The sequence below is a fragment of the Oncorhynchus clarkii genome, chromosome 12, assembly GCF_045791955.1.
Source record: "Oncorhynchus clarkii lewisi isolate Uvic-CL-2024 chromosome 12, UVic_Ocla_1.0, whole genome shotgun sequence".
NCBI classification, from domain to species: Eukaryota; Metazoa; Chordata; class Actinopteri; order Salmoniformes; family Salmonidae; genus Oncorhynchus; species Oncorhynchus clarkii.
Genome location: NC_092158.1, coordinates 16,899,963 through 16,924,611, shown reverse-complemented (window position 1 = coordinate 16,924,611; position 24,649 = coordinate 16,899,963). Strand labels below are relative to the sequence as shown.

The 24,649-nt window shown below is 42.6% G+C and overlaps 2 protein-coding genes across 2 annotated transcripts in view; one reads left to right on the top strand and one right to left on the bottom strand.

Annotated features, from left to right (window-relative positions):
* The window catches only part of LOC139422782 (E3 ubiquitin-protein ligase Praja-2-like), a 158,015-nt gene extending 139,182 nt beyond the window's left edge, over positions 1-18,833 (bottom strand). The window contains exon 1 of the mRNA XM_071174125.1: positions 18,828-18,833. The gene's annotated coding sequence lies outside the window, so the exon portion shown is untranslated. The remainder of the gene's footprint in view (positions 1-18,827) is intronic.
* The window catches only part of LOC139422788 (calcium/calmodulin-dependent protein kinase type IV-like), a 31,730-nt gene extending 10,762 nt beyond the window's left edge, over positions 1-20,968 (top strand). The window contains exons 2-11 of the mRNA XM_071174139.1: positions 10,823-10,901; positions 11,007-11,069; positions 11,174-11,256; positions 11,346-11,418; positions 14,611-14,701; positions 14,970-15,044; positions 15,391-15,466; positions 16,081-16,207; positions 17,518-17,670; positions 19,193-20,968. Coding sequence (XP_071030240.1) covers positions 10,823-10,901; positions 11,007-11,069; positions 11,174-11,256; positions 11,346-11,418; positions 14,611-14,701; positions 14,970-15,044; positions 15,391-15,466; positions 16,081-16,207; positions 17,518-17,670; positions 19,193-19,363 — 991 coding nt within the window. The 3' untranslated portion in view covers positions 19,364-20,968. The remainder of the gene's footprint in view (positions 1-10,822; positions 10,902-11,006; positions 11,070-11,173; positions 11,257-11,345; positions 11,419-14,610; positions 14,702-14,969; positions 15,045-15,390; positions 15,467-16,080; positions 16,208-17,517; positions 17,671-19,192) is intronic.
* Positions 20,969-24,649: the final 3,681 nt, after the last annotated feature.

Sequence of the window (24,649 nt, the reverse complement as noted above, 5' to 3'; positions counted from 1 at the left end):
TAATCCTCTCAAACTTGATATTTTAATAATGCTTTGGTGATTAAGATTTATTTCCAAGTGGTCTCAGGAGCCAAACCCTTTATTGACGGTCTTGACTTGCCTACTTGATTACATTGGGCAGGACAAAAAGAAAACAGACTTAATTGAGAGTAGGGGAGACTATGCTTGGTTTTTAATAAAATAAAATGAAATGGGGAAGAAGCATGAGTGTTTTATGTTTATAAATACGAAATATACAGGCCCCATATCACATATTGTTCCATGCGCATATGGGCAGTGTGCGTCACGGCTGAATAGGCTGTTTCTACTGTCAAAATTCATGCCATAACCAAATATGTTACCCCTAAAACCAGCTTTTGGTTGTTCTTAAATATCCCTACAAGCGCTGCCTGAAAATAGCACTTTGGATCATGTTTTTAAGGAGACGCCTCAAATATTTCCACACCCCTGTAAGTTGCCAAACCTGGCGTTAGGGCTGGAAAATGCTGGTGCACCAGTTTTTACATTTTTATTTAACCTTTATTTAACTAGGCAAGTCAGTTAAGAACAAATTCTTATTTACAATGACAGCCTACCAAAAGGCAAAAGGCTTCCTGCGGGGACAGAGGCTGGGATTAAAAATAAATACAATACAAATATAGAACAAAACACACATCACGACAAGAGAGACCTAAGACAACAACATAGCATGGCAGCAACAACACAGCATGGTAGCAACACAAAATGGCAGCAGCACAACATGGTAGTAGCATAAAACAGGATGCAAACATTATTGGGCACAGACAACAGCACACAGGGGAAAAAGGTAGAGACAACAATATATCATGCAAAGCAGCCACAACTGTCAGTAAGAGTGTTGATGATTGAGTCTTTGAATGAAGAGATTGAGATAAAACTGTCCAGTTTGAGTGTGTGTTGCAGCTTGTTCCAGTCGCTAGCTGCAGCGGACTGAAAAGAGGATCGCCCCAGGGATGTGTGTGCTTTGGGGACCTTTAACAGAATGTGACTGGCAGAACGGGTGTTGTATGTGGAGGATGAAGGCTGCAGTAGATATCTCAGATAGGGGGTTGTGAGGCCTAAGAAGGTTTTATAAACAAGCATCAACCAGGGGGTCTTGCGACAGGTATGCAGAGATGACCAGTTTTCAGAAGAGTATAGAGTGCAGTGATGTGATGTGTCCTATAAGGAGCATTGGTGGAAAATCTGATGGACGAATGGTAAAGAACATCTAGCCGCTCGAGAGCATCCTTACCTGCCGATCTATAAACTATGTCTCCGTAATCTAGCATGGGTAGGATGGTCATCTGAATCAGGGTAAGTTTGGCAGCTGGGGTGAAAGAGGAGCGATTACGATAGAGGAAACCAAGTCTAGATTTAACTTTAGCTTGCAGCTTTGATATGTGTTGAGAGACGGACAGTGTACCGTCTTGCCATACTTCCAAATACTTGTATGAGGTGACTACCTCATGCTCTAAACCATCAGAGGTAGTAATCACACCTGTGGGGAGAGGGGCATTCTTCTTACCAAACCACATGACCTTTGTTTTAGAGGTCATGTGGTTTGGTAAGAAGAATGCCCCTCTCCCCACAGGTGAGATGAAATTGCAAAGTAATGTGCGTGTGACACTAGCGCCTCCTTAACGCCAGCCGAAAAAAGAGCCCATTGCATTATACTTAAAGTTGAATATAGGCTATCCCTGTTGGCTCAGATGGGTTTAGCCTACAGGAGTTAACAGTACCAAAAACCGTATTGTTACTATAGGGGGTCTTACACTTTCTAAGGTGAGGCCGATGTGTTTGATCAGACTAACTATATGCCTGCAAGCTTGACAAGTGACAAAATATCTCTTAGCGCTGGCGAGTTCAATGTTGAACATATACAGTTGAAATCAGAAGTTTACATACACTTTGGTTGGAGTCATTAAAACTCGATTTTCAACCACTCCACAAATTTCTTGTTAACAAACTATAGTTTTGGCAAGTTGGTTAGGGCATCTACTTTGTGCATGACACAAGTAATTTTCCAACAATTGTTTACAGACAGATTATTTCACTTATAATTCATTGTATCACAATTCCAGTGGGTCAGAAGTTTACATACACTAAGTTGACTGTGCCTTTAAACAGCTTGGAAAATTCCAGAAAATAATGTCATGGCTTTAGAAGCTTTTGATAGGCTAATTGACATCATTTGAATCAATTGGAGGTGTACCTGTGGATGTATTTCAAGGCCTACCTTCAAACTCAGGGCCTCTTTGCTTGACATCATGGGAAAATCAAAAAAATTCAGCCAAGACCTCAGAAAAAAATTGTAGACCTCCACAAGTCTGGTTCATCCTTGGGAGCAATTTCCAAACGCCTGAAGATAGCACGTTCATCTGTACAAACAATAGCACGCAAGCATTAACATCATGGGACCACGCAGCCGTCATACCTGTCACGTTCTGACCTTAGTTCCTTTGTGATGTCTTTGTTTTAGTATGGTCAGGGCGTGAGTTGGGTGGGCAGTCTATGTTCTTTTTTCTATGATTTGGTATTTCTGTGTTTGGCCTGGTATGGTTCTCAATCAGAGGCAGCTGTCAATCGTTGTCCCTGATTGAGAACCATACTTAGGCAGCCTGTTTTCACCCTTGAGTTGTGGGTGATTATATTTTCTTTTTATTTTTTTTATTTTTTTTTGAATTTTACCCCTTTTTCCTCCCCAATTTCGTAGTATCCAATTGTTGTAGTAGCTACTATCTTGTCTCATCGCTACAACTCCCGTACGGGCTCGGGAGAGACGAAGGTTGAAAGTCATGCGTCCTCCGATACACAACCAACCAAGCCGCTGCTTCTTTAACACAGCGCACATCCAACCCGGAAGCCAGCCGCACCAATGCGCCGGAGGAAACACCGTGCACCTGGCCACCTTGGCTAGCGTACACTGCGCCCAGCCCGCCACAGGAGTCGCTGGTGCGCGATGAGACAAGGACACCCCTACCGACCAAGCCCTCCCTAACCCGGGCGACGCTAGGCCAATTGTGCGTCGCCCCACGGACCTCCCGGTCGCGTCCGGTTACGACAGAGCCTGGGCGCGAACCCAGGACTCTGATGGCACAGCTGGCGCTGCAGTACAGCGCCCTTAACCACTGTGCCACCCGGGAGGCCGGTTCAGGACTGTTTGTTTTGTCGTTAAATTTTTTTTGTTCATTGTTCAGTATTCGTTTTGTCATTTTATTGTTTTTTGTTCAGTGTTCAGTATTCATATTAAAACAATATGGACACTTACCACGCTGTGCATTGGTCCTCCTCTTCCACCTACAACGAGCGTTACAGAATCACCCACCACCAAAGGACCAAGCAGCGTGGTAAGGAGCAGCGCTACCTGGAGGAGGTGACAACATGGGACGAGATAGAAAGGTTGTCGGTCGACCCAGGGAGAGTGCCGTAGCCCGCCTGGGATTCTCTGGAACAGTGCGAGGAGGGATACCGGAGAATAGAGTTGGCACGGCGGTCAAGGAAGCCCGAGCCCGTCTGTCCTGAGCTGCCAGAGTCGCCCGTCTGTCCTGAGCTGCCAGAGTCGCCCGTCTGTCCTGAGCTGCCAGAGTCGCCCGTCTGTCCTGAGCTGCCAGAGTCGCCCGTCTGTCCTGAGCTGCCAGAGTCGCCCGTCTGTCCTGAGCTGCCAGAGTCGCCCGTCTGTCCTGAGCTGCCAGAGTCGCCCGTCTGTCAGGAGCTGCCAGAGTCGCCCATCACTCCGGCGCAGTCGGAGTCGCCCATCACTCCGGCGCAGTCGGAGTCGCCCATCACTCCGGCGCAGTCGGAGTCGCCCATCACTCCGGCGCAGTCGGAGTCGCCCATCACTCCGGCGCAGTCGGAGTCGCCCATCACTCCGGCGCAGTCGGAGTCGCCCTTCACTTCGGCGCTGCCGGAGTCTCCCGCCTGTCCGGCGCTGCCGAAATCTCCCGTCCACTCGGGGCCCGCTGCTAGGGTCCCCAGTCCGAGGTCGGCGGCGAGGGTCGCCGCTCTAAAGGCACCACTGAGGCGGGAAAAGAAGCGGGCAAAGACTATGGTGGAGTGGGGTCCACGTTCCGCGCCAGAGCCGCCACCGCGCACAGACGGCCAATCAGACCTTCCCCTATAGGTTCAGGTTTTGCGGCCGGAGTCCGCACCTTTGGGGGGAGGGGTACTGTCACGTTCTGACCTTAGTTCCTTTGTGATGTCTTTGTTTTAGTATGGTCAGGGCGTGAGTTGAGTGGGCAGTCTATATTCTTTTTTCTATGATTTGGTATTTCTGTGTTTGGCCTGGTATGGTTCTCAATCAGAGGCAGCTGTCAATCGTTGTCCCTGATTGAGAACCATACTTAGGCAGCCTGTTTTCACCTTTGAGTTGTGGGTGATTATATTTTCTGTTCTGTGTTTTGCTTCACCGTTCAGGACTGTTCGTTTTGTCGTTTTATTGTTTTTGTTCTGTATTCGTATTAAAACAATATGGACACTTACCACGCTGCGCATTGGTCCTCCTCTTCTTCCACCTACGACGAGCGTTACAATACCTCTCAGGAAGGAGACGCGTCTCCTTGAGATGAATGTACTTTGGTGTGAAAAGTGCAAATCAATCCCAGAACAACAGCAAAGGACCTTGTGAAGATGTTGGAGGACACAGGTACGAAAGTATCTATATCCACAGTAAAATGAGTCCTATATCGACATAACCTGAAAGGCCGCTCAGCTCCGTAACCTCCATAAAAAAGCCAGACTACGGTTTGCAACTGCACATGGGGACAAATACCATAGAGCCCTTATACCATCACTAGGGCCAGGTGTTTATTCTGATCAGGAATCATTATGGGCTACCTACCTAGGGCTCAAGTTTTTCCAGGCTCAATTCACGTGGTCTGGAATAACTCCTAGCCCCAGCTATACCATCACACACAGTTAAAGTTTTGGACTTTGAGCATTCTCAATCGGAGTCCAGAGGGAAGCTATTTGGTTATGTGTCTGAGCAGACAGGCAGTGGCCCCAGCTGAATGCATGAATGTAGCTCGTCTTGCTCCTGAGAGGAGCAGCAGCATCTCTGCTGGGATTACATAATGCTGTGTGAGTAAGGCAGCAATGAGCTGCAACAGCAAAGATATGCCTTCATTCAGATTACTTGTTTTGCTGGTTTAGAAAAGCTTGAGGGTTTATTTGAGTTTCATTCAGTTGGTGTAACTTCGACAGTTGTAGTTACATAGTCATATTGTTGAGTAGCATTAATAATCTAAATCTCTTATGAGAGTTTAGGCCCTGTTTGCTGTAATGCACTTTACGACAAATACATTTTGTAAAAGCTCTACATGAGTTAAATTCCAATAACTATGACTGAAAAGAACCAGTCGTTTTTAAAAATTGAAGTTAATTTGTTATTTTCATTCATGCTGTGTAAAGCCACATGACAGGCACTAATCCTGTACAGTCCTGGTGAGGACGACAACCATCAGTTGTGTAAAAGATTAATGAGACATTTATTTTAAACAATGGGCATCTGAAATAAGGTTGTCGATATCTTAAATTGTGAGTGACATTTGCAGTCATCATATTCCACTTGTCCGACATTTGTCTCACTTCATAATGGTGATATAAATGGGAGTGGATTCTGCCTGTCACTTATTAACTGAAGAGGGTGAGGTCAGTGTGGTTTCCAGGGGGATCGTATAATGCCATTCAGATTGCAGATGCTTTATTATTATTATCCTAGTGCGTAGTTAACTAAAGGTTAAATAAAATAAATAAAAATCCTATTGTCTGTGTCATCCTCTTCATAGACAGTTCTTATCTTAACTCATCTAATTTGTACCATATTAAGATTTTTGTAGAGAATTAAATTAAGATGCCTTAAAATAAAGGAGTATGACAAACATTCACATTTCAAACAATTGAGCCCACTTTTATTTAGTCTCCCTTGGCATACTTGTTGCCTCCCACAATGTATCAATGTCACTGCTTTTGCTTAGGGTCGGGTTTTGTTTTATTCCCTCCTAAATGCAATATTGTCCCACCTAAAGTAGTGTTGCATTTTGAGTTCATGGGATTAGCAATTGGAGTTTGTTGATGGGTTTAGCTATATAAACTTGTTTATGGGATTAGCTATATGACTTTGTTTATGGGATTAGCTATTTGAGCTTGTTTATTGGATTTGCTGTATAATTTTGTTTATGGGATTAGCTATATGAGTTTGTCTTGTTCATTGCTACTAAATGTCCTACTTTCAGTGTGATTTACTTTTGCAGATTTCCCCCCAATAAACCATTCTGATGTTATCTTGGTACTGTGGATGGATATGGCCATTCCAGAATGATGAATATGATCCATTAGTCGATTACTGGAACTCATCACTGATCTGGGATGGAGCTCGCTGGCCATGATGTAGAAGAACAATCTGATAGTTACAGTGGAAGTCGGAAGTTTACATACACTTAGGTTGGAGTCATTAAAACGCTATCATTAAAACGTCTTGTTAACAAACTATAGTTTTGGCAAGTCGGTTAGGACATCTACTTTGTGCATGACACAGGTCATTTTTCCAACTATTGTTTACAGACAGATTATTTCACGTTTTAGTCACTGTATCACAATTCCAGTGGGTCAGAAGTTTACATACACTAAATTGACTGTGCCTTTAAACACCTTGGAAAATTCCAGAATGTCATGGCTTTAGAAGCTTCAGCTAATTGACACCATTTGAGTCAATTGGATGTGTAGATCTCTTTCCAGTTTAGTGGATATGTAGATCTCTGTTCAGTTTACTGGATGTGTAGATCTCTGTCCAGTTTACTGGATATGTAGATCTCTGTTCAGTTTACTGGATGTGTAGATCTCTGTTCAGTTTAGTGGATGTGTAGATCTCTGTCCAGTTTAGTGGATATGTAGATCTCTGTCCAGTTTACTGGATGTGTAGATCTCTGTTCAGTTTTCTGGATGTGTAGATCTCTGTTCAGTTTACTGGATGTGTAGATCTCTGTCCAGTTTAGTGGATATGTAGATCTCTGTCCAGTTTACTGGATGTGTAGATCTCTGTCCTGTTTAGTGGATATGTAGATCTCTGTTCAGTTTAGTGGATGTGTAGATCTCTGTTCAGTTTTCTGGATGTGTAGATCTCTGTTCAGTTTACTGGATGTGTAGATCTCTGTTGCCAGTCTCTGTACATCTTAGCACTAGAACTGACAGCAACAAAAAACTTCATTCTCAGGGTGTCATCTTTCCAAGCTAAACGAACCAGCATCTTCACTCATCTGCTGTCTGTACAATGACTTCAGGATGAAATAATGCTTTTCTCTGCTGGCTCAACACAATGTTAAATAAATCATGAAATAAGGATGACCGAAACAATACAGGAAGAAGTTGAATTAGGAGGTGGATTTATAAAGTGGATTAAGGCATGCATTGATGAAAATGAATGAGTAAATGAATGGAATAAATGGGTTGTTTATTCAAGAACTGACTCAGACATTTAGACATATTTTGTCGGACGATAATATAAGGAAAATGGAGGATATGATAATACAATAATCAAATGTATTTATATAGCCCTTCGTACATCAGCTGATATCTCAAAGTGCTGTACAGAAACCCAGCCTAAAACCCCAAACAGCAAGCAATGCAGGTGTAGAAGCATGATAATACAAGACGTCCCTTTGTTCAGGTCAAATCAGATTTCAATGTTATTTTTTTTGGAAGGAGTGCACTAACTGTTGATAGCTATTACCTCTTCACTTCTTCATTGTGTATTTCAAACTCTTACTCCTTTGCCAATGAAGGGTCTTTTCAACGTTGTGCAGTAAAGTGGTCTCATACAAGCAGGGCAAACACATGAATATAGATCCCTCTGTTCTGTACGACATTAACATTGAATGATTTAACAAAATGAGGGACTGTAGACGTTACAGGGAGGGATCCTAAGAGGGAGGATGGTACACTAGGATGAGGTCATCTAGTCAGCCTGATAACAATTTGATGATATTTTGCAATTATTGTTTATTTGATTTGCATCATTTGCTCAGATAGGCCTAGCTTATGCCCCTGAGCTCCATTGCACAATGACAGAGTACAGTCCAAGTCTAGCATTTCTCCTCAGACTCTTGGATGTTTTGCTTAGATTGAAGCTGTGATCTGGCTGTCATGCCTGCCTTATGTCTGTTCACATGGACCAGCCGTGATGGTATTCCCCACTGGCCGAGAGAGAGAGGAGAAGAGAGAGACAGAGAGAGAGAGAAAGAAGGTGTGGAACAATGCCCCATAATGATAAAGCAAAAGCTGGTTTTTCGAAAATGTAGCAAATTTATTAAAAAATAATGAAATATCACATTTACATAAGTATTCAGATCCTACACTCAGTACTTTGTTGAAGCACCTTTGGCAGCAATAACAGCCTAGAGTATTCTTGTGTATGACGCTACAAGCTTGGCACAGCTGTATTTGGGGAGTTTTTTCCATTCTTCTCTGCAGATCCTCTCATGCTCTGTCAGGTTGGATCGGGAGCGTCGCTGCACAGCTATTTTCAGGTTTCTCCAGAGATGTTCGATCGGGTTCAAGTCCAAGCTCTGGCTGGGCCACTCAAGACATTCAGAGACTTGTCCCGAAGACACTCCTGCGTTGTCTTGGCTGTGTGCCTAGGGTCGTTGTCCTGTTGGAAGGTGAACCTTCGCCCCAGTCTGAGGTCCTGAGCTCACAGGAGCAGGTTTTAATCAAGGATCTCTGTACTTTGCTTCGTTCATCTTTTCCTCGATTCTGACTCGTCTCCCATTCCCTGCCACTAAAAAAACATCCCCACAGCATGATTCTGCCACCACCATGCTTCACTGTAGGGATGGTCACAGGTTTCCTCCAGATGTGACGCTTGGCATTCAGGCCAAACAGTTCAATCTTGGTTTCATCTGACCAGAGAATCTTGTTTCTCATGGTCTGAGAGTCCTATAGGTGCCTTTTGGCAAACTCCATGTGGGCTGCCATGTGCCTTTTACTGAGGAGTGACTTTCGTCTGGCCACACTACCATAAAGGCCTGATTGGTGGAGTGCTGCAGAGATGGTTGTCCTTCAGGAAGGAAGGACAACCATTTAAGAATGATGAAGGCTTCTTCCATTTAAGAATAATGGAGACCACTGTGTTCTTGGGGACCTTCAATGCTGAAGAAATGTTTTTGTACCCTTTCCCGGATCTGTTCATCTACACAATTATGTCTCGGAGCTCTACGGACAATTCCTTCGACCTCATGGCTTAGTTTTTGCTCTGACATGCACTGTCAACTATGGGACCTTATATAGACAGGTGTGTGCCTTTCCAAATCATGTCTAATCAATTGAATTTACCACAGGTGGACTCCAATCAGGTTGTAGAAACATCTCAAGGATGATCAATGGAAACAGGATGTATCTGAGCTCAATTTCCATTCTCATAGCAAATGATCTGAATTCTTATGTAAATAAGGTATTTCAGTTTTTTATTTTTAACACTTTTTTAAACATTTCCAAAACCCTGTTTTCGCTTTTGTCATTATGGTGTGTAGATTTTCTTTAATCTGTTTTAGAATCAGGCTGTAAAGTAACAACATGTGGGAAAAGGGCAGAGGTCTGAATACTTTCCCAATGCACTGTATATTGAAGTAGAGAGAGAATGTGTGGGAGGGAGGCAGGAGAAGGAGAGAGAGTGAATGTGTGGGAGAGGGAGAGGCAGAGTGGAGGTGTGAGAGAGGGGGAGAGAGTGTTCTGTAGTAATGGTGAATATTGTGGTCTGGACACCTGAGAGCCCAGATGCTTTCCTCTGAAAACAAAAGCTGCCTATCTCTCACTCTCTCACTTTCTGCCTCTTCCCTCTCCCTGCTAATTGTAAGCTGTGCAGCCAAATTAGATGTATTTGCACGTTGGAATTTAGCCTACCTTTTTATATACATCCATACTGCAGGACAGTGTGTATTCCTCTTGCATTCTTGGACCCATTAAAGGAATCTTCTCTTTAAACTCTCATTATCAACTCCTCTGGCACTTTACAGGTTATACCTGTAAAATATGATATGTGCAAAGTGGAATTATATTCAGAATTAACAGTACTACTTGTACAACTACTATGTTTAAATACATTTAAAGTAGATCTTAGTTAGCTTTGTCTTAGGGTAGGAGTGCTTATCTAGGATCAGGTCCCCCCTGTCCATATAATCATATTCATTATGATCTAAAAGGCCAAAAAGATCCCAGATCGGCACTCCTACTCTGAGAGGCCCAGGGATTTTCATTTCCCAGAGCTAGTGGTGAACAAACTGCTGACCCATTTCAACTGAACACATGACAATATTTAAACCTGAAGGAATATAGGCCTAATCTCCATGTCTGCCTACTACTGTTGTACTGCATAGGTCTATGGAATTGTGTTGGAATTTGCCTAGTTTATTTTGGACAATTGTACTAACCAGCCATAATGGAAGTACAATTCAAACAACCTAAACTGGTTTTTTGGCTGTCCATAGGAGAACCCTTGGAAAAACTATTTTTGGTTCCAGGTACAACCCTTTTAAGTTCCACGTGGAACCCTTTCCACAGATAGTTCTACGTGGAACCCAAAAGGGTTTTACCTTGAACCAAAAATGGTTCTGCTATGGGGACAGCCAAAGAACCCTTTTGGAACTCTTTTTTTTCTAAGATTGTAGCCACTGTAGGCTACCCAGCCATAATGGAAGTACAGAAGAACTACATCAAAGCCTATTCACCATTTCCCAGGAGTTAGTATCTTGGGCGTTGTGCACAATGTGTTGCTACTCCCTACCCACTTGACAGTTGTTCTTGTAGCTTAACTGTGTATTCCCTCTGCATTTAGGGGAGCGACGTCGGTGGTGTGCAGATGTCGACAGAAGGGAACACTGAAGCCGTACGCAGTGAAAACACTGAAGAAAACAGTGAGTTCTTACTGGATGTTCATCATATTCTTAGTGTAATATTTTTACCCAGAGTACAACAGGTACATGTTTCTTCCTTAACCCACTTCTGTTTTGTTTCTGCAGGTGGATAAGAAGATAGTTAGGACAGAGATAGGTGTTCTACTTCGACTCTCTCACCCAAACATTGTAAGGGTTCTACACACTTTGGTGCTGTCCTTGCATAGAATTAACGATTGTTATTATGTTTTTTATTGATGCTAAATTTATGTATTTTGTTTTATTTCTTTCAGATCAAACTAAAAGAGATCTTTGAGACCCCTTCAGAGATCAGTCTGGTCTTGGAGCTTGTGACTGGAGGAGAGCTATTTGAAAGGTTAGTTAACTGCCTTAATGGTCACACGCACCCACACACACTCTGTACCATTCCTCTGTTGCAACAATCACAATAAATTTTTCTCTCAGGGTTGTGGAGAAGGGCTTTTACACTGAGCGGGATGCTGCTGATGCTGTCATTCAAGTATTAGAAGCTGTTGCAGTAAGTTGACTTCCTTCCTCTGACACCTGTCAGAAAGTAGGCTAATAAATGTCTAGCAAACTCTTGACATACTGTAATGCTTTTGACCTGCAGAGCTGGGCGGCACCATCACACATTCACTCAGCCTGTCCCCTTGTCTATACATTTTACAGAACAAAATGGCACCAATAGAATATTTTTTCCATAATCAAATCCTACATTTACTATAATTTGAACCAGCATTGTTGGACCAACAGTGTAAATGGATCAAGTATGCTGGATTTCATTGAGTCATCACATAACCATAGCTATCTTTGACATCTCATCAACATGCACCAAGGCATATGTCTTCTTCGTCATGTTAGGAGTCCTGTTGAACAGGCATTCCCATGTTAGTGTATTCCATGATCCTCTGTTTGATTGCTGTTGCTAAGGAGATTAAATAGTTAAACAGTGATTTTTTAACACATAGACCCCTTTCCAGGTTACTGGATCGAATCCCTGAGCTGACAAGGTAAAAATCTGTTGTTCTGCCACTGAACAAGGCAGTTAACCCACAGTTCCCCGGAAGGCTGTCATAGTTAAGAACAAATTCTTATTTACAAACTTGTCTAGTTAAATAAAGGTACGATTTTCCAGTACACGACACAATGACGTCACGCACACATGCGCGCGGCAGTAACAAATCCATCGCCAACTGCGCCCATTCCAACATAGCCTAGATGTGTTTTTATTACTTCTAAACAGAATACATGTTTTGGGTTCTCATAGGCTTACAATGATGTTTTGATTCTTGCTTGAACAGTTGCTAAGATTATATTGGATGCAGCAGTTGTTAGCTAGAATGCTACAACTTAGCTCATTGATATAGGCTAGCCAAAGAGCCATTTTACTGGTTGAAGTTGTAAGTGTTTTTAAAGTATAATGCAGTTGATTTGCAATGACAACACAAACATTCTATTAAGCAGGACATTCATACGAGCCTTAAAATCCATTTATAATCCAAAAGTAGTGTGAAATGCACTTATAAGCAACATGTAAACAAAGGATTTCTGTAAGAAGTCCCCCTTGTTCAGTCACCAACTCTCCACACATCGCCCCGTGCGGCAGTTTGCAACACAGCGGTCTATTGAAATCAGTTCAGGGCTTGTTTGAAAAGGCAGTCTGAAACAGCTGCTGGTTTCCCAACGAGCTGACTGAGGAGGAAAAAAAACGGGATTTCTGAAGCCTCCAGATCTTTTTAAAGTTTCCTTGTGTTGTTGAGCAAGCGTCGAGGAAGTCTCTGTTCCGTGTTGATTGGGAGTGATGTATTTACAGTGTACACGGCCACTTCGGAAACGGTGGAGAGGTTCTGCAGTCTGTCTGTTACATGATCAAAGCCATCTGGATATCTAGCTAACGTCCCAGTGGAGCATCTTGGTCGCCTCATGTCCGGCCAATCTCACTGGCACGTCTACACTCAAATCCCCACTCCGTTAGTGACAGATTTGAGTCCTTTATTATAGGCTTCTCATTTGGTGTTATCTTAGTATCCCAATGTGTTTATTATTTTGAACAGGGAGAATCTGGAACCACGTTTTAGATTTGTTAAGTTGTTTACTGTAAAAGGCGGTATTAGGCTAGGTAAGGTTCTTGATGTTGAGATTTAAGATTGAGAGGTAATATTTTCCTCACTGGCCAAATACATCGCCTCGCCCACCTCTCATGTACTTTACTTTCTCTGGCAGAAGAGATCCACTGTCAATGAGAACACCGAGCTGTGTCGTTGGCCTATTGGCCAGAAAATCTTATTTTGAGTGGTGCTATGGCAGCCGTGGGAGACCTGAGATATCTGTGGTGGTATGTGTGTGTGTGGTGGGGGCTACTGTATTCCCTCCTGCCTTCTCTTCATCCCTCCATCCCACACTATACTTGTCAGATGAGAGAGGACACCTTATCTGTGTCAGCTCCATAGAGCTTTGTGCAGGAGAGGAGAACTCCCCTCTGACATCACAGAGCCATTACACAGAGGGGTTGTCACAATACATAGTGTGGGGAGAAAATGATGCCTTCATTCACTGTGAACGAGGTCTATTCAACCTAGCCATTCCCAATGAGAAAATATGACTGTTTTGTTGCATAATAAGGATAGCTCATTCAGTACTAACCTTGATGCTTAGCATTTTCATTCCAATGGAATGGAATGTGGTTCTTTAACAGCTTAATGTTACATAAGAAACTAGGGATTTGCATAACCACTAACCCACCCACAGTGTGCAGAAGATAAGTTATACAATAGGTTGCTTTACAAACAGATGTCATTATCAAGACAGTGAGCTGTAGAGTAGGTCTCTATACTCTATACCTTATCCATGACACTACAAAGTCTTTGAACATATTGCTTTCCCTCACTTGAATCCCACCTCGTCTTTTCAATGGGCAGCTTATCAAAGTAGCTGCCTTGTGCTGCTGTTTTCTGTAACTGTGTAGACTTCTATGTCCCACATTGCCTTGTTTGATGAGTTACTGTGTTAACACTGGTGAATGTACTCGCTAAACCCAAGAATAGTTTAAAACACACTTTAAATCATGCGTATGTCCAGAACACAGTATCATAGCACAGTGTACAGGAAACTGCCAAAATAAAGGAAAATCCAACATAAAGTGTGTTAATAGGGTGTTAGCTGCCAGAACAGCTTCAATGCCCCTTGGCATAGATTCTACAAGTCTCTGGAACTCTATTGGAGTGATGCGACTTTATTCTTCCACCAAAACAAATTATTGGTGGTGGAAAACGCTTACTCAGGTGTCGCTCCAGCAGTGTTCAATTGGGTTGGCATCTGGTGACTGACACACACACACACACACACACACACACACACACACACACACACACACACACACACACACACACACACACACACACACACACACACACACACAGTGTAATACACGGCTCAGAATAGGCAATGATAAGATAATTCAACTTTGCATTTTGTTTATCCATAGACCATTTTCAACAGTGCACTATAAAGCAGGAATATTATGGTTCTCTGTAGAAAATGAATTGTGGGAGCGGGCACCGAATTATTCGGCGGTGCTGAATCCCAAAATCCTCAAACAGTCCAGCTCCATACACACCAGCAGACAAATCAATAGCACAAGATGTGTGTAGGAGTCATATACAGCCACCTGGGTGCTATGGTGTTGCCTTGTGTCTTTGTCTTTATCCAGTACCTGCATGAGAACGGCGTGGTGCACCGAGACCTGAAACCTGAGAACCTCCTATACGCTACCGCAGCACCAGATGCTCCCCTCAAAATAGGTTGGTGGGTTTACTCAATACCCTGTGGGATTCACTACGATTATCCCAAAGAACATCCATTGACTCTGTTGTGCTATCAGAGACAGAACTGACTTGATCAGACATAGTTAGGAAATCTATGCCAACGATTATGTTCTATTGGAATGATCTATTACTATTTTCTATTCTACCGGTATTCTATTCTACTATTTTATTCTAAATACCAGATATTAGGACTTCCAGAAAGAGGCATCATTTTTAATATAGCTCTGTCTCTTTCATTTTGCAGCTGATTTTGGTCTGTCGAAGGTCATTGATGATCAGGTCACAATGAAGACTGTTTGTGGTACACCAGGATACTGTGGTAAGTTGTAACCCATTACTGTGATGCTTTTTCATTCACTTGGAACATAATATTTGCTAGCTACAGGATTAGAGATTGCCATTTCAGACCAAGCAGATGTTTCTTGTTTTGGTTGCATGCTTAACTTGCCAAGATTTGAGCAGAGAAGTTTACAATGAGGACAGGGTGTATATTGTTTAATGTTTATCCACATACTACATAGTACATTTTTCCTTGGATAAATAATTACTGAGTAAGAATTTTCACCACTGTCTCTCTCCTTCCCCCTTGTGCTGCCCCTCCCTCCCTCCCACCCTCCATCCTGTTCTCATCTCCCCCCTATCTATCCTTCCTCCCCTCCCTCCAGCCCCAGAGATTCTGCGAGGAAGTGCTTATGGACCTGAGGTTGACGTGTGGTCGGTGGGAGTTATCACATATATCTTGTAAGGGATACCAGCCCCTCAAAAGTTTACTTGAACCCTGAATCACATCATTAAAAGACATCGGTTATTTTTACACACAACAGTTTTGTTCATTTGTTAGCAGCAAAAAATAATACATCAATAATTTTTGTGTTCTTTCTTTGAGGAATTGCAGACCCTTTTTGAGTTGTATTTTTCGGCCATTTTGGTTTCTGAACCAAGGGTGTTGGTGCATTCCTGTTGTATAGCTTCTGAGTGATTTTGTTTCTTTCACATACTGATTGGTATACATATTTGATTCAGTATGTGGTTGTGAGTTCCCCATTATACAGCAAACCAGGAAACGGTAGTGTAACTGCTAGCAACAGCATTCAGAAGAATCGCTGGTATACAGACTCCCTACTAGTTAATGAATATTAAACTGTAAAAATAACATATTTTAAAGGCACATCAATCTGGGAGAATAAGAGTGTGTGACTACAAAGCCTTAGTGCAAGGAGGATTGCACCTCTAATAGAGTTGTAGCTTAGGCCCCTGCGGCTATCAGATCCTGTCAGACTGTAGCCAGCTATTGAATCAATAGACAGGAGCTGTCTGTGGTTGATGTATGCCTCGTATTTCATCCTCCCTGAAAGGCTATGTGGCTTTGAACCGTTCTTCGATGAAAGAGGGGACCAGTACATGTTCAAGAGGATCCTCAACTGTGAATATGAGTTTGTCTCCCCCTGGTGGGACAATGTGTCCTTCAACGCCAAGGACCTGGTGAGTTTGAATGACTTTTACCAGGGGTGTATTCATGATGCCAATTCTGTCGCAAAACTTTTTGTCTGTTGCAAAATGTTATTCAATGAAAACTAGAGTTTCTATTGGACAAATTCAGGTTGGTCCCATCCAGTTTTGTTCCGCTTGCATCCGTTTGTTTCTGTTTGGTTCTTAGTTAAGACACCCCTGGGGTCCTGAGGTTACCACAGTCACGCGCTGGCAAAAATGTTCCCCTGGTACTTAGGCGTAATTGATAAATCAGTAATTGGTGGAGAATGAAAACCTAGTTCAGTGGGAGACCTGCTGGCTGCATTGTAGAAGACAGGAAGTGACAAGCTGCAGCAAGTGGTGCTTTTCCTCATTTTTTGCTCACCAAGAGATGAGTTTTGTATGGAGGTTAATGAGTGTTGAATTTAAATGTATTTGTTTTTTAAAATGTTACCTTTATTTAACTTGGCAAGTCAAAGTCTTATTTACAATGACTGCCTAGCCCGGCCAAACCCTAACCCGGACGACCCTGGGCCAATTGTGCGCCAGCCTATGGGACTCCCAATCACGGCTGGTTGTGATACAGCCTGGATTCGAACCAGGGTGTCTGTAGTGACGCCTCAAGCACTGAGATGCAGTGCCTTATTTGATCAAATAGAAGTTTCGTAATGCTTAGGTTTTTACGAGTTTACTGATATAAATAGGACATGTGACATCCCGGCAACTTTGGGAAAAAAACACTTTCTATCAGAGTTGTGCCATTGGCTAGAATGGTCCCACTTGATCTTACCTCCTCCTGACTGCCTTCCATTTTTGAAGACGTTTATTTTCATTGTTAGAGCGGTCAATATAATGGATCATCTGTGATTGTACCACTGGGTCAGGTGAAATGTTTCCCAGGTGAAATGTCAGTGTGAGTGTGTCCATGTTGGGGGCGGCAGGTAGCCTAGTGGTTAGAGCGTTGGACTAGTAACCAAAAGGTTGCGAGATCGAATCCCAGAGCTGACAAGGTCAAAATATGTCTTCTGCTCTGAACAAGGCAGTTAGTTAACCCACTATTCCTAGGCCGTCATAGTAAATAAGAATTTGTTCTTAACTGACTTGCCTAGTTAAATAAAATAAATATTGGTGTGTCTGATTATCAAATAATGTAAAAAAGGTAGAAATGCAGGGCAAACAAGACATACATCATCCATCTCTTACTGTACATTCTGACTTATCTCCACATTATGAACTGGGCCGACTTGTTATGTGGACAGAAACCAAGAAAATAATAAATTCAGTCTCAGTGACCCAGTTACGTACGTACTGCTGTCCTGTAGGTGAGAAAGCTAATTGTCCAGGATCCAAATAAACGGCTGACGACCTTGCAAGCGCTGGAGCACCCCTGGGTGACTGGGAAGGCAGTTAACTCAGCCCATATGGACACTGCTCAGAAGAAACTGCAGGAGTTCAATGCACGCCGAAAACTCAAGGTAGATGCAAAACAACGTTTCTCAATAGGATTTTGTACGGTGATTGAGGGCAAGTAGTACCTTGTCTAATTTATTGATGACAGGACATTTTAAACTCATGATTGTGTATTTGTGTCAAGATCCTTTTGAATGTATTTTGAATGCAAGCATAGACAAACAAACTCAGCAAAAAAAGAAACGTCCTCTCACTGTCAACTGCGTTTATTTTCAGCAAACTTAACATGTGTAAATATTTGTATGAACATAACAAGATTCAACAACTGAGACATAAACTGAACAAATTCCACAGACATGTGACTAACAGAAATGGAATAATGCGTCCCTGAACCAAGGGGGGGAGGGGGGTCAAAATCAAAAGTAACAGTCAGTATCTGGTGTGGCCACCAGCTGCATTAAGTAATGCAGTGCATCTCCTCCTCATGGACTGCACCAGATTTGCCCGTTCTTGCTGTGAGATGTTACCCCACTCTTCCACCAAGGCACCTGCAAGTTCCCGGACATTTCTGGGGGGAATGGCCCTAGCCCTCACCCTCCGATCCAACAGGTCCCAGACATGCTCAATGGGATTGAGATCCGGGCTCTTCGCTGGCCATGGCAGAACATTGACATTCCTGTCTTGCAGGAAATCACGCACAGAATGAGCAGTATGGCTGGTGGCATTGTCATGCTGGAGGGTCATGTCAGGATGAGCCTGCAGGAAGGGTACCACATGAGGGAGGAGGATGTCTTCCCTGTAATGCACAGGGTTGAGATTGCCTGCAATGGCAACAAGCTCAGTCCGATGATGCTGTGACACACCGCCCCAGACCATGACGGGCCCTACACCTCCAACTCGATCCTGCTCCAGAGTACAGGCCTCAGTGTAACGCTCACTCCTTTGACGATCAACACGAATCTGACCATCACCCCAGTTGAGACAAAACCGCGACTCGTCAGTAAAGATAACTTTTTGCCAGTCCTGTCTGGTCCAGCGACGGTGGGTTTGTGCCCATAGGCGACGTTGTTGCCGGTGATGTCTGGTGAGGACCTGCCTTACAGGCCTAAATTTACAAGCCCTCAGCCCAGCCTCTCTCAGCCTATTGTGGACAGTCAGAGCACTGTTGGAGGGATTGTGCGTTCCTGGTGTAACTCGGGCAGTTGTTGTTGCCATCCTGTACCTGTCCCGCAGGTGTGATGTTCGGATGTACCGATCCTGTGCAGGTGTTGTTACACGTGGTCTCATTAGTGTCCTAAGTTTTCATAACTGTGACGTTAACGCCTACAGTCAGTAACCTGTTTGTCTTAACGACCGTTCCACAGGTGCAGTGTTTAAACCCTTTACAATGAAGATCTGTGAAGTTATTTGGATTTTTACTAATTATCTTTGAAAGACAGGGTCCTGAAAAAGGGATGTTTCTTTTTTTGCTGAGTTTACATGATTGCTATAATACCTAGATTCATCAGCATAGTCAGAGTGGGCCTACACATGAATCCTAAACTGTGTCAATGAATGATATACTGTGTTTTGTGTGTTCGTTGACAGGCTGCAGTAAAGGCCGTGGTGGCTTCGTCACGATTGGGCAGCGCTAGCAGTCACGGCAATGCTGACAACAGCAAGAACAGCAACTGCAACAACCCCGCCAATCAGAAAGAGGCAGAAGAGGAGCAGCCACGGAACGACCAATCACAGTCAAAGATCCAGGAAGGATCCTAACTGTGGAGCTCCTCTGTCGTTGTGACCCTGTTGGACTGTGAAATTGCTGAGAGGAGCTATGTGGTTTCACCTTCTGTACTGGAAATACTCTGCCTGGCTTTATTGCATGTGACTGATTTATTAAACGATGTACAACCATATTGACTCGGTACATTGGAACAACATGCCTACAAGTATTTAAAGTACATGTAAAATCAGAGTTTACTACTGCACATTCCCATTTCATAACTCACTCAAGTAGCTTCATTGGATGGCTTCCATTATACCATGTTATAACTGCAAAATGGCCTCCAAGTGTTCCCAGTATTAATTTGCCAGTTTGTAAATTAATTCATAACAATTGGCAGAATAAGGATAGTAGGTCATTATGTGTTCTGGTAATCATCATGCTGCTTTGGTGGCACAACATAGACTGAAGAATGGATCTAGGTTGATTTTCAATATTGGTTGAGTAAGTCTACAGTATCTGGAGAACGGGTTGGACACATTTTCCAGGCGGTCATAAATGTAACCTTTATTACAACTTCTAAGGAGAATGCCTTATTATTGTATCTTATTAACTGGATTTTACACTCCCTTTGTAAGAACTATTTAATATATTAAGAAATGGATTAGAAACATTTTAAAATCAATCATTTGCACAATGATTGTATTCAAATTGACTTTCAAGGAACATAAGGTTATTTCATAGTGCAGAGTTGTTTTAGCATGAAGAACTTTTCACTTTTGTATAACAAAATATGTTGTGTACAACTGAAAAGGCACCCCAGTTTTTTATTGCCAAATACACCATTTGCAGGGAAATGGATGAGTAGATAAAATTTGATTTGATTTAGCTATTCAGTGCCAAAAATTGGTTGAGGCTGCTGCTTTATTTGACAATATCCCACCTCTGTCATATGCAATTGAAGAGGCTGTAATCTTAGTGAAAATATTTATCTCTCATTATAAACTGGGTGGTTCGAGCCCTGAATGCTGATTGGCTGACATCATTGGTATATCAGACCGTATACCACAGGAATGACAAAACATTATTTTTACTGCTGTAATTACATTGGTAACCAGTTAATAATAGCAATAAGGAACCTTGGGGGTTTGTGGTATATGGCCAATATACCACGGCTAAGTGCTATATCCAGGCACTGCGCGTTGTGTCGTGCATAAGAACAGCCCTCAGCCGTGGTATATTGGCCATATACCACACCCCCTCGTGCCTTATTGCTTAATTAACCCATTAACTGACATGCCGTGTTATGGAATGATTTTTGAAATCTACAAAGAAAAGGCTGTATATTGAATTTTAGCATGCTTTTGCCTTCAGTATAAAGGAATGATGTGGATAATAATGCATGTAGGAATGTTGAATTGAACTGCTGCGGTTCTCTGTAGAAATGCACTATAGTTGGCTGACACCACATGACGGACGTGATCTGTGTTAAACAGTGAAGTATTAGAGGCCTCTTAAGGCTTTACAGACATTAACTTGATATTCCTTTTATATGCTCAAGGAAACATTAAATTATTCAATGTTGTCTTAAAATGGTTACCATTAACATTGATTTGGTAAGGACTGCAGTATTTAAAAAAATAAACAATATGAAGTTACATATGTTTGGGCAGTTTTGTATATCAGACGGCTTATGTACTTTTTGAACTTGTATACAAATGTTTTTAATTATTTTAGTGACCTACCATTTCCAGTGTTTCCGCTACATTGTAGATGAATTAGGTGGGGTGGTCTCCATCGCTCAGTACTGGAAGATACCCCTATACTGACCAATGTCTATGGCATAATGTATGTAACAGGTTAGTGTGGAGAGAGAGTGAAATGTAAGGGGCATCTATGGATCCTGTGGTGCAAATGTGAGAGCACTATCCTGGGCATAGGCAGTAGTATTCTCACGTACACCATGTTACAGAATTACCCCTCTCTCTCAAACTTTCCTCCCATTTGAACCAAGCCCATGCCAACGGTAAACTCCTTCAAAGGCCATCCCACTGCTGCCACCAATGTAAGAGGCAGAGGTGGAGAAAGAGTGATGGAGTGATGATCATTGGGCACGATCCATGGATCCTGCAATGGGGCACTACTCCTTATAGCAGAAAACTCACATACACCTTGCATACAAAACATATACATATACAGTATATATATATATATATATATATATATATATATATATATAGTACATACATAGATGGAGGCAGGTAGCCTAGTGTCATTGCCTGCTCCCGCTCTTCCTCCCCCTGGCGCTCGGATCTCCAGCATTACACACTCAAGCCACCATCATTACGCACACCTGCCTTCCCCCCATCACGCGCATCAGCGATCATTGGACTCACTTGGACTCAATTACTATATGTCTGTTCCCAAGCTCTGTTCCCTGCTTCGGGATTGTCATATGTCCCTGTTACCCGTGTTCTGGCGCTATTCCTGTCTTGTTCTATGTCTGTTCCCTATTAAATGTTTGACTCTCCGTATCTGCTCCACTCCTTACACCTAGAGGTTAAGCGTGTGGGGCCAGTAAACAAAAGGTCGCTGATTTGAATCCCTGAGCCGACTAGGTGACAAATCTGCCAATGTGCCCGCTTTACCCTAATTGCATCTGCAAATTGCTCTGGATAAGAGCATCTGCTAAATGACATGAATATATATACTACCTCAATCAGCCTGACTAACCGGTGTCTGTATGTAGCCTTGCTACTTTTATAGCCTTGCTACTGTATATAGCCTTGCTACTGTTTTTCACTGTCTTTTTACAGTTGTTTTTATTTCTTTACTTACCTATTGTTCACCTAATACCTTTTTTTGCACTATTGGTTAGAGCCTGTAAGTAAGCATTTCACTGTAAGGTCTACCTACGCCTGTTGTATTCGGTGCACGTGACAAATAAACTTTGATTTGATTTGACGGTAGAGAAATTAACATTCAATTTTCTGGCAACAACTCTGGTGGATTTTCCTGCTTTCGGCATGCATATTGCACGTTCCCTCAAAATTTGAGACATCTGTGGTATTGTGTTGTGTGACAAAGCTGTAAATTATAGAGTGGCCTTTTATTGTCTCCAGCACAAAGTGCACTTGTGTAATGATAATGCTGTTTAATCAACTGTCAGGTGGATGGATTATCTTGGCAAATGAGAAATGCTCACTAACAGGGATGTACAGTGCCTTTGTAAAGTATGTTAGTTTACAGCCTTATTCTAAAATTGATTAAACTGTTTTTTCCCTCATCCATCTACACCCAATATCCCAAAATTACAAAGCAAAAACAGGTTTTTAGAAAAAACGGAAATATCACATTTACATAACTATTCAGACCCTGAACTCAGTACTTTGTTGAAGCACCTTTGACAGTGATTACAGCCTCCAGTCTTCTTGGGTATGATTCTACAAGCTTTGGCACAACTGTATTTGGGGAGTTTCTCCCATTCTTCTCTGCAGATCCTTTCAAGTTCTGTCAGGTTGGATGGGGAGCGTTGCTGCACAGCTATTTTCAGGTCTCTCCAGAGATGTTTGATGGGGTTCAAGTCATAGCTCTGGCTGGGCCACTCAAGGACATTCAGGGACTTCTCCCAAAGCCACGCCTGAGTTGTCTTGGCTGCGTGCTTAGGGTCGTTGTCCTGTTGGAAGGTGAACCTTTGCCCCAGTCAGGTCTACATTGTAGAATAATAGTGAAGACATCAAAACTATGTAATAACACATGTAATAATCATGTAGTAACCAAAAAAGTGTTTATTTGAGATTCTTCAAAGTAGCTACCCTTTGCCTTGATGACAGCTTTGCGCACTCTTGGCATTCTCTCAAACAGATTCATGAGGTTGTCACCTGGAATGCATTTCAATTAACAGGTGTGCCTTGGTAAAAGTTAATTTGTGGAATTTCTTTCTTTCTTAATGCGTTTGAGCCAATCAGTTGTGTTGTGACAAAGTAGGGGTGGTATACAGAAGATGACCCTATTTGGTATAAGGTAGTTGTTGTGTTGTTTGTTAGAATACTTGTTAGATTTTACTGCATAGTCGGAACTAGAAGCACAAGCATTTCGCTACACTCGCATTAACATCTGCTAACCATGCGTATGTGACCAATACAATTTGATTTGATTTGATTTGAAATAAGCAAAGAGAAGCGACAGTCCGTCATTACTTTAAGACATGAAGTTCAGTCAATCCAGAACTTTTCAAGAACTTTGACAGTTTCTTCAAGTGCAGTCGCAAAAACCATCAAGCGCTATGAAGAAACTTGCTCCCATGAGGACCGCCACAGGAAAGGAAGACCCAGAGTTACCTCTGCTGCACAGGATAAGTTCATTAGAGTTAACTGCACCTCAGATTCCAGCCCAAATAAATTTTTCACAGAGTTCAAGTAACAGACAGATCTCAATATCAACTGTTCAGAGGAGACTGCGTGAATCATACCTTTTTTTAATTTAACCTTTATTTAACCAGGCATGTCAGTTCAGAACAAATTCTTATTTACAATAATGGCCTACCCCGGCCAAACCCGGACGACGCTGGGCCAATTGTGCACCGCCCTATGGGACTCCCAATCATGGCCTCAAGGTCGAATTTCTGCAAAGAACCACTACTAAAGGACACCAATAAGAAGAAGAGACTTGTTTTGGCCAAGAAACACGACCAATGGACATTAGACCGGTGGAAATCTGTCCTTTGGTCTGATGAGTCCAAATTTGAGATTTTTGGTTCCAACCAAAAGTAGGAGTAAGGATGATCTACGCACACGTGGTTCCCACCGTGAAGCATGGAGGAGGAGATGTCAGATGTGATGGTGTGGGAGTGCTTTGCTGGTGACATTGTCTGTAATTTATTTACAATTCAAGGCACACTTCACCAGTATGGCTACCATAGCATTCTGCAGAGATATGCCATCCCATCTGGTTTGTGCCAAGTGGGACTATCATTTGTTTTTCAATAGGATAATGACCCAAAACACACCTCCAGGCTGTGTATGGGCTATTTGACCAAGAAGGAGAATGATGGAGTACTGCATCAGCTGACCTGGCCTCCACAATCACCTGACAACCCAATTGAGATTTTTTTAGATGAGTTGGACAGCAGATTGAGGGAAAAGCAGCCAACAAGTGCTCAGTATATGTGGGAACTCCTTCAAGACTGTTGGAAAAGCATTCCAGGCAAAGCTGGTTGAGAGAATGCCAAGAATGTGCAAAGCTGTCATCAAGGCAAAGGGTGGCTACTTTGATGTCTTCACTATTATTCTACAATGTAGAAAATAGTTAAAACAAATAAAGAAAAACCCTTGAATGAG